Source organism: Morone saxatilis, unplaced genomic scaffold, assembly GCF_004916995.1.
Source record: "Morone saxatilis isolate NCDOM2014 unplaced genomic scaffold, NCSU_SB_2.0 Contig0, whole genome shotgun sequence".
Taxonomy (NCBI): Eukaryota; Metazoa; Chordata; class Actinopteri; family Moronidae; genus Morone; species Morone saxatilis.
Genome location: NW_023339650.1, coordinates 11,039,533 through 11,054,808, shown reverse-complemented (window position 1 = coordinate 11,054,808; position 15,276 = coordinate 11,039,533). Strand labels below are relative to the sequence as shown.

The 15,276-nt window shown below is 43.0% G+C and overlaps 1 protein-coding gene across 1 annotated transcript in view; it reads right to left on the bottom strand.

Annotated features, from left to right (window-relative positions):
- LOC118324384 (solute carrier organic anion transporter family member 5A1) overlaps positions 1–15,276 on the bottom strand; it is a 32,792-nt gene that overhangs the window by 15,360 nt on the left and 2,156 nt on the right. Inside the window, 3 exon segments of the mRNA XM_035656700.1 lie at positions 1,451–1,609; positions 2,595–2,705; positions 10,133–10,209. Of these exon segments, the coding sequence (XP_035512593.1) occupies positions 1,451–1,609; positions 2,595–2,705; positions 10,133–10,209 (347 nt within the window).

Here is a 15,276-nt window from a genome sequence, read left to right as displayed (position 1 = left end):
CCTCTCTCTGAAATGACCTATGATTGGCCAAAGTCTTCCGTCACAGGCTAGATTTTCTAAAGCCTGAAAACAAAGTCAAGTGCAAAAGTATAGTTCTCTCAAACCACTTGAAATACAATATGCTGACAGGTTATTATGGAAGTTCTGCACAATGACGCTGCCTACCACAGCTTTAATTAAATCATGGCATCCTGAAACAAAACTATTAAGAAAAAGAGGGGGAAATATTGCTTAAAAGAACAGAAGACCCTTCAACAAATCCTCTTATCAGCCTAAAGCAGGCGCACACATATGCTGACACACATGAACACAAAATGCAAGACAACAATGGTCAATTCCCTTGGCACCAATGACTCTGGTGATCAGTCTTCTATGCAGGTTTCTGCACATATACAGTTTGTGCATGTGATGAAAGAGAAAAGGTAGGAGCCTTGCACTGAAAATATATATACAGAATATATATAAAGTGTGTGTTAGTGTATTGCTCTTGAGGTGTGTGTTTCATTTTTATAATATAATATATCATTTCTCTACACGAGCAGACATGAATGACTTCTCTAAACACCTAAAGCAGGTGTCCATCCTCCTTTTACTTCTACTGCCTCTCTCCCATTGTATGTCATATTTTATCTTTTTTACTCCTTTCACTGAGACATTTCTCATATCCGGCTGGCTTTAGAGTCAATTCACTGCAGCAGTCAATCCGTTACACAGTGTAACTGGATAAATTACCACCAAGAGACAATAAACAATTAATTATAGTTGGCAAGGACGGCAAGAGGTCTTATCTTACTATCTCCATCTTGAAATTAAAAATGTCTCACAAAACCTACGCTAGTGAATCACGCTTTTGTGGTACACGGCAAAATTATTTGCAACTGCAATATAAAAGGCTGGCTATAACAGCAACTAGACTTGTCTGAAAGGCTGGTACACATTCCATACATTGCAGGGGTTTCAGATTCAGATCTCCTGCCTCTTGACTGAGCAAATGTAATAAACATGATCCTATAGTTTTGAGCTGGTTAATAATGAAAATATGAATGGGCCACATGTGACCACAGTGAGCGAATCTCTTGTGTGATTCAGCTCTTGAAATGCCATATGAAGAAAACCATATCAATGAATCATTCTCATCACCTCCCCTTGCAGACTGCTGAACCTTCCTGCCCCAAATATAACACACCATCATTTAAACACACTTTGGCTTGAGCCAGACACACCGGGTGCATTCAGCCGTTCAGTCATCAGGCAAAGGTTGCGCACCAAGTATGGTCCTTTGGTTGCCCTCCAATCCCCACCCTCCCCTTTCTCAGGCGGCCAGGCAGGGGCCGCCATATTTTATCCCCCTTGGGCGATTGTGTTATGTGCCTGTCTTGCCACTCCATCCATCACATTAACAGCGTTATGCCCGATTGGAGGACGAAGGGAGTCATAAACCGCGACTCACTCGTTGCCCTAACCCTGCCCGCTTGGCACCGAGCCGGGATATTTGGGGATGAAGGGATTGGAGGGCTGCGGCCGGGCTGAAGGGCGGCCAGGTCAGAGCCATCGGATTGAGGAATATGCTGGCACAGCAGCAGCGCTCCATCACACACAAACACACATGCTGCGGGGACATACGTCAGTGAAGCACATGGGGTGCATGCCGAAGCAGAACGCATGGCGCGCCACAGGCTCACTTTACTCAATTACACAACAGTCCTTTACCAACAGCATGTGAAGGACAATGCATTATAGGCTTTATATTGCCTTTTATGCGTGTGGAGGTAATGGATTAGGAGCTCTCCATTGCAGTTATTGGCTTTTCACTCATATGTTATACAAAGTCAGCATCTAAACACTCTACGTGACCATCCAGTCTGACTTTCAATATGTTGTGGTAATTTTGCGCTGACTTTGTTATATGCATTAGACATGCATGAAAAGATACAAATTGAGGATGAAGTCACAGAGCATGAAAGTTAACATATTACATAGAGAATCCAATATCAGCGACAAGATATTAATGAGGTTTGAGAAAAAGTTTATTGCACAAGCCCCAAGAAACAAATACATGTGTGAGCGTCGGAAAGAAGATTCAATTACAACTCTGACTTTAACGTCAACCATGGTGAGTCCCTCTTAAATACACACAAGAGTAGTGACATGCATGCACATGGGCACGTGAGAGGGGAGGTCCAAAGGCATCAGAGGTAAAGGTGAAGGAGGGATAAGGTTAGAGTTTTATAGTGCATCATTGACCCCAATCTAGTGTTTCTGCTCCACTGTTTGTGATGGATGGACACCGTGGTGTCAGGCAGAGCAAGAGGAGATTTACTCGACAATAAGAGAAAGGCAATATAGCGGGATAAAGAAAGAAATAAAACCGGATAAACTTAGAGAAAAGTAGCAGAGAGAGAAAGCGGAGGCAAAGAAAAACAGATGAGGTAGGAAGAAACAGAATAACATCTGAGAGGGGGAGCGAGAGTGATGGAACATAAATAAACAGAGGGAGAGGAAAGGAGAAGAGTTGGGCTGCAGTCTATGGTGACTGATCCTGCTGTGTAACAGAGTGATAAAGCTGGCTCAGCAACATCCCTCTCACATCTAACCTTCAGGGACCAGCGCGGCTCTGCTGTCTCCACTCTGCCTCCTCCACACTCTGTAAGAGCTCTGCTCTTCCCGACTCTCTTTATTCATGAGTGGCACTGACTCATTCAGAGCTTGTAGGAATGAATGAGGGTGAAACAGAAAGAGAAGAATGGCAGCAAAGAGCAGAAGAAGCGTGAATCAGAAGCATGATTACACAAAGGTGAAAGCCCAGGTGGCTGCTGATGCTTTTAAAATGGTGAATTAATCTTCACCTCAGCTTGTGTTGTGTCTTAAGGTGTGTGTGAGGTGTGAGACTACTTTGCCTCTCTTCTGTAGCTATATAGGGCTGCAACTAATGACTTTCCATTTCCAAATAATTTATATTATTCCTTTTTTTTTTTTTTTGTAACTGTTAAGTTCTCCTTTAAGTTCTCCTCAGTTTTCCATGATGGTGTCTTCAGAACCACCAATCCAAAACTCAAAGATAATTCACAATAAAACAGAGAAAAGCAGAATTTAAGAAGCATTTTGTTCAACGGTTGACCAATAGCCAAATATTTCAGCTTTATGGCTCGATCATCATTACAGACAATGAGATTTTATACCACAGCACCAATTTCACAGCTCAACTTGCAATGGCAAACTTCCCTTCCCTAAAAGACTGCGAGAAATGCAAGGAATTCTGGGATATACTGCACCCAGCTGCCTCCATAGTTTCCTTGGATGCGAATGGAATTTCAGACATAATAAAATGGCGTCTGCGGTGTGTCCCCCATCCCCCTCAACCTCTCCTGACCTTCTGCTCTTCTTACCCTTGAGTCAGAGCGGCGGAGAACGAAGGAAGAGAACACAAAGCCACCAGACCTGATGAGGAAGCACACTGCACCCTAATGAAAACAGCTTCCCGGTGGTCAAACTCATTAGCACAGATTCATGATTTGATTTAATTATGTGGACAAAATAAAAGGACAGGACTTTTACTGCCTCGTCAGAACACCACAGGGTTAAAAGGTTGAGAAGAATCATCAGTGTCAGTCAGACTGCCCTTTTATCAACTCCACACAAGCGGAAACTAAATTGAGTGCAATACGCGTATGAGAGCATGTTTATGTTTACATGCAGGCCATATGCAGTAAGTCACATTTGTTTGGGGATTTGTTTCTCTTGTCACTATCCTGCAATAAAGGCTGCTGAGGTATGAGCCTGGCGCTGTAATCCCTCTCCTCTCTCTGGCTAGAAACTTAGTTTCAATGAATTATGTAGTGCTCCACCTGGCTATTAGCCTACAAAGCTCAGTCAACCTCCAAACAAGCCTGGGAATGGATGCCAGCAACACAACAACCTTGGATTTGTATTCAAGTCATTACTCCGGAGCTGTCTAATCTCTAAAAGATGCAATCACATCTTCTCTGCATTAATCAAGATTTGATTTATGTAGCATTATGCGTCGCACATTATCTATTCACTCTGACATGGGATACTAATCGATTTTACCTGCTACGGGACAGAAAAATATCTAAATGAGCTATTCTGCTTATTTACTAACATATACTTTATAAAATACATCAGCACACACTTCAGAATTCTGACACGCTGCACTGTACAGTCCAGCTCAATGCCTAAAGCTCTTTGGAAAGTGGAGCTGTGGGAGACAGCTGTATGATAGATGATCTATGCAGTGGCTGCTGTTGGAAACCAAAAGAGAGGGACAGTGCTCTATGTATCCCTGTGTTATGGGGATCTATTCAGTCATGTGACCTTCCCCAGCTGAGAGACAAGAGGAGGAAAAAAAGACAATGAAATAGGGGAATGACGGCATTGTCATGGCGACTTGCTGACATAGCAGTGTCTTCTTACAAGTCCTAACCTTACAGTTTTACCCAGAGGGCATGCATAGGGACTGTGGCCTCTCTCTCACGCACACGCACACGCACAGTTAAGGACTGTGCGACAAACTGCATGATCCTGCATGAGTTAGATGATACCCATACACAACCAGAACGCAAAAGGCATGTTTGCTCTAAATCCATTAGCAGTTAATATGAACGCATCATATTCATATTTTACGTTATAAATTGTCCAAATATGAAGGTAAACACAGTACATAATGGCACTGCGCTCTACTCAAATTGGAGGCTGCAGATTTATCAACATAGGTCCTGCTGCCTTCAGGTGTCTGCAGGGGTTTAATAAACAGATGCTGGACAACAGATACTATAACAAACACTAATATTAATGCACATATAGATGCAGAAGCACTGCCAAGTTGCGCTGGTCACCGCGCCAGTATAAAAAGTACGGCCCATAGTGTTACATCAACTAATTGTCCATACCGTAAGTAAGTACAAATTCTCATTCATAGCCAAGGGAGAGGAGTTGTCTTTGCGGTATTGAGTGTGTTCCTGCATTAAGCATCAAATGAACTAAAAGGTCTATATGGGTAGTTGTACAAGTGCTTCCTATAGAACAAGAACAGTCTGGGAGGTGTAAATGAGATGTAAATGAAGAGAGAGGTTGTGAGGGGGCGTTTACAGAAAAAAGACCAGGGAAAGTTGAAGTAGAAGTAGGTAGTAGAGGTTACAGCCAACAGTGTCAACTCTACAGTCAATGTCTTTAACAACACTATAAGAAAAAAAGGCAGAAAAGAGGACAATCTAATCTACTCATGCATACATTACAGCTTCGTATAGATGTAACATTTAGTAGTACTAGCAGTCTACAAAAGCAGTGAAGGCGTCCCACTGGCAGAACAGTGGGTGGTAAAAGGCTGAGATAAGTATGACATTCAGATCATACCTTGTAGAATATTTGAATGGATCAAATACAGTAAAGAACTTTGATCCTGGTGTTCAGTCAGTACAGGCTGGTACAGACCAAGAGTCAAGAGCCTGACATGACTTAACAGCAACATCAAAGCCTTTTCCTACTTGAAAATTAATATTCAAGCCACCCATCAGGCTTTGGTACCACTTTACCTCTAGGCATTACTGTTATAAACCCCTTAAGCAAAGACATGACGAGTCACAAGGGGCGCAAAGAACTTGATCGGCATCGTGGGTCTGCCTTTCCCATCGCTTCCCCCTGCTATGGTATTCTGTATAGCAAACTATGACCCCGTGACCTTGTCGCTCTTCCAGATGCAGGTCATGTGATGATGAGGTGACTGATGATGGATGGTGCAGAGGTCAGACACACAATAAGGGCAGGTGAAGATCCAATTCATAAATCGACTGTACATGCTTCACTGGATTGCTTTTGTGTCCTCTTTTGTTATACTCACTGCAGGAGAGTAATGCCCAAATATTTGTCATTGTGCAGGATAAGCCCAAACAATACACTAATAAAAAGGTCCATGCAACCTACTACTTTTCCATGCAGGGGTTCCCCAGGCTCACTTTGCTAAATCAAATATTTAGAAAATGAGAGAAAAGAGAATGGAGGGTTTTTCTCTATTTCTAGCTGCTCCCCAGCTGCAGGAGGGAGGCTACGGTACAGTAGTCAGCCTGCCAGGGAGGCCACGCTTCTGCCAGCCATGAACATGTGCTTCTTTATTCATTGATATCAGGCAAAACAAAAGCAACCCAGCATAACGATGTGCAGGCATAATTCAGCTAGTCCACACAAAAGAATTTTGTTGTAGCAGTCACCTTCACCACCACTTTAGTTTCTAGCATGCAAGGCTTTTCTGAGGGACCCCAAACACACATCTTTTGCAGTAAAAAAAAAAAAAAAAAAAAACTTTTGTGTGCGTAAGAGGGGTCACGGATCCCACCTCTGACACCAAATTACCATTTTCTGCTGATTCTGATGCTGGCCTAAGGGTTCTAGACATGCACGGACAGCAAAAGACCACAAATCTGCTGCTGCAGATGTCAACCAGAATCCACTCAAGGGGCAGAAGGGGCTGGGAGAGTATGGCTGGATGTGAAGAAATCTAAATGTCAAAGTGGCAAAAATGAATGAGTGGGAACATGGTGGTGGAAGGAGAACCGAGCCAGCGATGCACATCAGGTCAGTCCAAGCCTACTCACGCTTCTGTGCTGCATTAAAATATGTGACTGGGACTCTAAATCCATCACTGTCAGATGGACAAATGTCTGTTTGGGACAAAAGATTTAGAGCACGCTTTTGGAATCAAATTTGATCATGTGGGGGTTCCTTTTGAAAATCTTTTGAGATTTAAGTTGAATGAAACAATGTGTTTGTTCGTGACTTACACGTTGTATGCCGATCAATACTGATGGTGATACTTGGTTGCAAAAGTAGATTTTTTTTTCTTTCCCCACCTCTATAGTAGAGGTTGAATGCACATATCTCTGACTGATGCGGAAAGCTCAACCAAGGCTCATTTATTGTTCTCAGTGAAAGTCTGTTGTAAGGTAAACCTGATAAAGCCTGTGGCAAACAGCACTGTACGCAGTTGCACTTGTTATTTTCACACGAACTACAGAAGGTTGTTGATACGAGCGAGTGATGATTCACTTTTGATGTTAGTGTCATATTAAATTAAAAAGGGTTTTTTTGTGAATGCTATGCACAAAGCAATCCTAGTTTGTTGTCAGGTTAGTACGGAGGAGAAAAGTTCCCAACATCAATGCCAACGTTATAAAGCCTTATTTATTAGACAGTTGGAAATCTATTTCACTCTCTTTCTTCCTCACAACCTCCCCTTGTGACAAGCCAATCAAATCAACACAGCTCTCTTTAACTGCCTTAGTGATGGAATGTCATTCAAAAGGCACAGACCAAGAGAAATATCATCATTCCTTTATGCCTCCTCCCTTTCGTATTACTTCACTGTCTAAAATTTCTCAGAAGTCTTTCACAGGCTGCCACATCTAGTGAATCCTTTTGCCCTCTACTTAATTTTCTAATCCATCATCTTTTGTGGATTTCCCGCCTAATCCATCTTTCTTTGAGATTTTTACTCCCATTCCTTTTTCATAATTTCAGCATACACACAATCTTTAGTTCATCCTAAACTACCTGCTTATAACAAACGATTGGAGTGGGCAGTTTCAAACATTTTCCGGCAATAAAATCACTTTTTTTAAAACGAGTCCAGGTCTGTATGTACCTTGGAAATGTACAGAACATGATGCACAGGCAGGGCAACAGGCAGGAACACAAAGTCTGCTGTTGAGCTTGTTATTTTTTTCCCACTTTCTGGCCGAGCTGTTAGGTCAACAAATTGCTATTCTAGGTTAGGATTAGTCACCAGATTTGTGAGATTAGGGGTATATTTAAGGTTTAAAAGGCCTTTCTAGGTGAAACTTGTTTACAGCCTGGTCAAACAGTCATTATGGGACAACTGGGCATTTACCTCCATTACTTGACATAAACGTGCAGTTATTATGCCTTCTGTCAGAACTGTGCGTCATCCAGCCAATCTGAGGAGATCCTTACATTACCTCTTTTCAATAACTCTTGCTAGATCACAAACACTAGTGGAGTGCTCTCAATGCAGTGTCCAACACAGTAAGTCTGTTACCACTCTGTGTGTTTGTCTATGCATCGATAATGTTCCAGCATTTGAGAGTTTGGCAGATAATCTTTCAGCTGATGAGCGGCCATGACTGGCACAACTGTGCTGGGTGTATAACCACATTGTAGTAGTAAGCATGGAGGCTTAGGTGTTACTTTGCCACAAGCTTGCACCTGCAGCTTTTCAGCCGGTCTACTTCACAGACATGGCACAACAATCTGGTTCATGGTGTTAAAAGCGATGCCGCCGCCCCCCCCGCCCAATCTTCTGCTGCTGCCAAGAACTTGGCCGATTCATCAGTACATCCTCCTCTTTCTTCCGATTCCTGCACCGACTACTCCTCAAGAGGAAAATAAAAAAGACAGAATGCAGATTCCAGATCTACAGAGCTTGAAAAACAAAGTGAAAGTTCATACACAAAGTCACAACTCCTTATAGCTTAGCTCATGCTTTGTATTCAAGAAAACATATCTATTAGCCAGGATACCAAAGCAAATGCTTAACCATATTTATTTATATATGCCTGTAAAGTGTTTGTCCTGCGTGAGGTCCATTGCCTTGGCAACAGTTCGAAAATTGGACAGAAGCATAAAAGACTAAAACATATAAAGAGCTGAGGTTACGTGATCTTACCATACACCTGTAATACTTTAATGTTCATGTCAACATATTTACTGTGGCAGAACACTCAGCGAATAGAGTCACAACATAGTGATAGTGATCATATTCATATCCATTCATACTGTTTGGTGTTAACACAGGTAGGAAAAAGAACTTTCTATACTGTTCTACAGCAGAGGCGCCTCTTACACACTGTGACAGCAGAGTATGAAGCCAGTCTTGGCGTTGATGGGTCAGACTTCACTGCAGTCTCGTCACACAGGCACATATGTTCAAATGTCACTGCATGCTTGCAGAAAAACCAAGTGTACGATCTGCAACACAAAACCCTGCCTCCTGCAAACACTTGTGCTTGCTCCCAACAACCCCCAAAGCCACCAAACCTCACCCACCCCCCCGAACTGCAGGTGCGCGCACACACACATATGCGCACAGACACCCCCTGTGCAAGCACCCTGCCAGCTCTCAACAGCTGCTCTCTCACCATTCACACCCCTAAACAACTAAGCCCCCAAAATGTAAAACGCACAGGAACAAAAGCCAAAAAGAAAATTTGCATTAGAGCGGCAGGCTTTGGAAAATTATTAGAAAGTATCTGTGTCTGGCTATTAAAAGAATCTTACTTAAATATATTAACAATAACTGTTAGACGCCATTTTTTACTCAGCTAACATCAGTGGACGACTCTTGTCACAACAATGTCCCTCCAATGAGCTGTATCACAGTTACATGTTAGCCTATTAGCCTGCATTATATAATGCACAACCAGCTACATTTAGTGGCATAATACAGGCTGGCAGAGCCGTTAAGATAAACAGATGAATGTGCACAGCAAAATTCACCCCCGGTCCGTACGCTTGTCAGGCTACATTTTTGGTTTTAGTACATTATTTTCCAGCACATCCTTGAGTGTGTGTGCGCGTGTGTGTGTGTGTGTGTGTGTGTGTAGCAACGATCCCACAGGGAGAGGTCAAAAAACATTTAGTGCCATCCATCCCCCTTAGAGTGGGCTCCTGTCCCTCCAGGAGGCTCAACACAGATGGGTCGGCTATGTGCAGCCAGCACAGTAGAGTAACAGCTGAAGGTCAGAAGGGGACAAATGCCAATTTTAAAAAGGAGGACACCCAGTGTGTACAAATGTTAATAAACACATATATAATACAAGAAGTACTCTAGTACTCTAGTGAGAAAATCTATTTAATGTCCATATAGAGAACATTATTTCTGAATAATAGCACTTTATTTCCCACATACCCATGCTCTTACACTTATGTAAATTCCATTAACACTTCACCCTCCAGCAGCCTTCGCTCCCTCATTCTCCATCTCTGCAGCACAGGGGTCAAGGAGAACAATAGTTAGTCCACAGCTCTGAGGGCATAACACTAGAATGGAGGAAGATTTTTTTTTTTTTTCCATCTTTGTAACAACACTCCTGAGTCCTGACAACACCCTAAAGGCTGAATCAACTTGAAGGGGTGACTGAGCTGAGCAGATAAGATGCACAATATAGAGAGAGAGAGGAACGTAACTCAGCTTGACGTGGATGCACAGGCTGTCTCTGTAACTATTTGATCGAGAGAGAGAGAGTTGACGCAGGTCAGATAAGTCGAATCCCAAAGCAGCTCAGTCGGAGTTTCTGGCTTTTTGGGAATCCAGTGCTTGATAGCAACAGTACCCTGTGTGCTGATCACAGGACATACAGTACCCCTGGCAACAGATAAACATCTGGTAATTATTGACAACAACTCATTTCCTGACTGAACAAAAACAGGCAAAGGAAGGGCATGTTTCTCTTCACAATGCTGATTAGTTTAATCAGAGAAAATACACAGAGAGGCTGCAGGTTTTTGAGTGCTTTCAGGCAGCAGAGATGAAAAGGCAAAGGACCTCTGAAGTGAAGTGGCCTCTTGTTTTTTATTACTGGCCATAAAACACTTTCAGGGAAGAACCAGATCAGAGAAGAAGCAGTATTAAAGCTATCTAGATAGACTATTAAAGGAGAAAAACATATGGAAGTACGGAAGTCACATTTTTATCAGTTAGATGTGAATCGGATTCATTTGTGAATGAGGCACTGTAATTTGTCCAAATTCACATATGCCATCCAGTTTGAACATTCAATAATTAAGGTTCATGGCTTTGTGGGTGGTGTGGAAGTGTCCTTTGCTTTGCAGTTATGATATAACATCTGGCCAAACACATAAGCCACTAAGCCATGCAGTTAATCAATGCGAAAATCTGAATACTTCATTTTTCAAGCCAATCCCTGATGCATACATTTCACAAAACAATGCCCTACAGTGTTTCCGTGCAATGACAATTAAAGCACTTCAAATCTATTTCAGGACATCATTCAATTTTAACCCGAGCCAACAAGAGCCAGGGATCAAGGAGGATTTGGAGGAACAACATGGACCAAAGAGCCAGCAAGAACAAAGGAAAAAATGTCCATTTATTTCCCACATAGCTGAAAACAAAAGGTCTCTTAGCATTCCTGCAATCACAAAAAAAAAAAAAAAACAACCTCTGTGGCATTTCCCCAGGAACCTTCCCACACTGTCAAAACAACCCGGCCACAACACTGAAAAATGGCCAGAAGTCACTGGCCAATGAGGTTGAGCGATGACCACACTAAAGTTGTTGTGGTTAAGACCCCTGTGTCTGGAAACAAACAGACTCCCACACTTGCCTGAACCTTCTATGCCTCATTCCATCACTCCTACTCTTCCTGCTTACTGACTAAAGTGAGAATTGTCTGAGAGGAGTGCAGGTTGGTGGAGATAAGAAAAACAACATTAAAAAAGATTTTGAAGCACAGACAGAACTGTCAGTGGCGCAGGATCAGCCTCAGAAGGGTCAGCGGTTCACAGGGGAGTTGTAGTAATAGTAATAGTCAGAGCTGGCAGCCCGGCAGTCTGCAGCTAAAAAGGTCGCCTGCTGCTGAGTAACCCTGAGGGCTTGTGTGTCCAACAGGACTGAGTGGAGGGAGAGGGGGCAGAGATATTTAAAACCTCCTTGAGAATAAGCCAAGGGGACAGTGATGAAACAGGACCAGGGTTCTTTCTATATGTGTGCCAGCCTCTGACGGGGCCAAATGTGTACCCTAACCAATCCTGAAATGTGATCCGTCGGCCTGGAGTGGCAGGGAGTGGCAGGGAGAAGGCCGGGTCCTCTGGGGACTTGTGTGTTTGCCTCTGTGTGTGCACAATCTGCATTTGCTTTGGCTGCTAAGCAGAACAGGACACACAATTTAATGAAATTGACTGAGCGAGCACAGAAAGGGACGTGCGGGGGCCATGACTGATAATCCTCAGAGTCACAAAAAATAAAAACGCTGAGGTATGACTGTAAACTCATTGTTCATTCCTGTTTTTTCTTCTCTAATCTGGTGGGGGCAGATACTACACACACAAAACACACCTCAGGAGAAAGACTGAGAGCAACTGTTCTTTCTAAATTTGTCAGGGGGAGAGAGCAGAGAACACACCCCTTGTGCTTACGCTAGCATGAGAGTGTGCGTCTGTGTGTATCAGAGAGTGCAGACAGGACCAGTGTTCAGGCTGTCCCTGCAGGGTGTTAAAGATCATCTCTTCCTAAACTGAGCACCACCCCTTTTCCTCCTCCTCCTCTTCAGTAAATAAGCAGGCCTCTACAGTCCCACTGTGTCAAGCCGGGGCTACATCAGATGCCCTTGGGTTTTCTAACAAAACATTAATAATACATGAGCACCAATAACACATACCAGTATGTTAGTTTCAGAGTCATCTGCAGTGCAAAGTAGTTAATGCAGAGGTAGTGGGACTCTGTCGGCCAGGAGGAATCAATTAACCTTATCCTGCATGTAGAGCGGGTGGTTACATGCATATTGGTATGCAAAGAGGCTGCAAAGTCTAGACAATAAAAAGGCAATAAAAGAACAACAGTGCTTAAACAAAGGGTTATGGTTACAGTTGGAACCTAGGCCTTCCAGGCTATAAAAGCTGACACAGGTGCTAAATTAAATTGTTTTTAAGTCAGTTTCTTACATGGACTCCTCCTCTGGAAAGTAATGTGGACACACAGACAACAATCTAATCAGAGCTGACCTCTCCATTCGTCCCACATCAATAACAGCTCCTCAGCATCATTAGCTTGTAAATCACAGAGTCGCTGTCAGTGCGGAAAAAGAAAATAACCCGCCTCGTCTCATAACTGGAGGTCACAGCTATTGTCCAAGAGAATGGATCAACAGTTCAATGAGGAGAATCACAATTATTGATCATTTAGATTTGTGGGTCATTGTGTTGCCAAACCAGATGGATATGCTGACAGAGACTGGAGGCATTTAGAAACAGCAGAGGCTACAACAAAAGCTGGGCGGTGTTTTAAATGAGTTCGCTTCCAGTTGAACCTTTACTAGAAGAACAGAAACCTCATCTAATGCAACGAGCCACCTTCACACAAGATGGAGCACCTTCTAAGAGAAAGGCAAAGACAAACGTTCTCCATAGTAACACCAAGAATGGTATGTTGTAACTCAGAGCAGAAAGAGAGAAAAGACTGATTAAAGAGGCAGAAATGTGCACACTGTGGCTACTCCTACACTCGAGCCACCAGTTCTTATCTTTATATTCTCTAGTTGAGTACTATATAACCAAAAAAAAAAATCCAACTAGCTATACCCTAATTTCACTATTTATTCACAATGTGGAGTAAAGGTTCCGATGCTGTGCCCGTTACATTACCATAGCGATGTGGGGCCAGAGCTGGGAAATGGGGTGACAGGTCAGAGGGAATGCCCCACTGTGTATGCATGCATAAACAAAGATAACATATCCTGACAAAAAGACACACACACACTCTCTCTTTCTCTCCCTCCAAGGGCACCAGAAGTACCCCTCAGTGTATACCGCATTGTCCTACAAAAGCAAGGAACTCCTCCCCTCTGAGCCACTGTAAATTGAGATGGGGTTTACATTAATGGGTTTGGGGGAGAAAAAAAACACCTCGAGGTAAGTGCAGGGGAAGTCTCCTTGAGATATGGGTAGCCTACATCTCCACAAAATTTGGCAAAACATGGAAATGAACAGGTTTTATAGTACTAATTACCCCTCAGGAGAAAGGGGGATGGGTAGAGGTTAAAAAAATAACATTTCAATGTTAATTCTTGCCCAATAATAACTTTTTGTCTGAGCTTTGAAAAGGTGAAATAAAGAATCCCGATGTCTCAGGATGAATTCTATTAAAGTCAGCACCACCTGGACTCATGCACCAAATACTACAAATGCCTCAGAATGTCACAGATAAAACTCAAGCCCAGTTACCATGGTTATTGTGAGCAGCTGAAATATAACTCAAGGACATTTTCCCCAGTATATGCTCCCTCTAACATGTCAGAACATGTCTCTTGCCTTCCCAGACAATGCTTTGCTGGAACAAAACAGATCATGCGTCTGCGTTTCCTCTGAAAATATCCATCAAGGTCACCTGAGCAAGTGCTGCTTTTGATGGATCTCTGTACAAGGAGGATGTCTTGACCGCAATGACTCAATGAGCCTTACGAGCCCTGATGCATTCGCTCCAGACTGGCGTGCCAAGGTGAGGGCACAGCAAGTGTGTGTTTGAGGTTGTTTTCCCCTTGTTTTTCAATAGCTATGCTGCATTGGCTCCTTGTGACGCAGGGATGTGATCAATACTGAGTCTCGAGGGTAGCGGAGCAGGCAGCGAAAGGACTCGACAGCGAATGTGCTCCATAGGGTGTGTAATGTTGTGATCAAGGACTGGTGTCAGCACTATGGCTAATGCTGTGCAACCATCTCTGTGTTGTTTTTTTGTCCAACAGAGTGCATGTATAGTCACAGTACACGTGCATACAACTCACCCACTGAAACAATTAATCAGTCAGTTAGCGGATCAAGCAAAATTTAACACTTACAATCGATCAGTCGTTAGTTATTTATCAAGCAAAAATACATTAAGGAAGATTATGTAATTGCAAAGTGAATCATTTGGGGGTTTTGGTCTGTTAAGTGGGACAAATTGAAGATGTCGCCCTGGGGTTTGTGAGCCTGTGAGGGCCATTTTTCAATTTCAGTTTCTGACATTTTATAATGTAGACAATTTGACAATTAAAAATCTAATCAGTAGATTAACTGACGATGAAAATAATCATTAGATGCAGCCCTACACACAGGACAGTGGGACAGTGACCATCTGTGTAAGACACTGCACCAGATTGAGGGGTGCCCCATGTCCCACTAACCCAACTACAGTGCGCAGACAGACAGGAGGCTTACTTGCGCAATCATAAAGTCATCTATGTGCTATGTGGAGTATGTGGCATGTATGTACAGGCAATCATTCCGAGCAAAAACCATTAAGGCCAGCAGAGCCTCAGCATATCAGATGAAAAGGATACCTGTGCAGAATTGTACGGATGATTCGGGAAGGAATACAGCAGACAATCTGCTAACACTTAAAATACAACAGAAACTTGTCTTTTCTGGCTAAACATGAGAGCACATGAGAGAGAGTTGGTTTACTGTTGCCAGCGTTCTGTGCAACACACAAGCCGGAGGATACAGCAGTATCATACATTCACACACACACACACA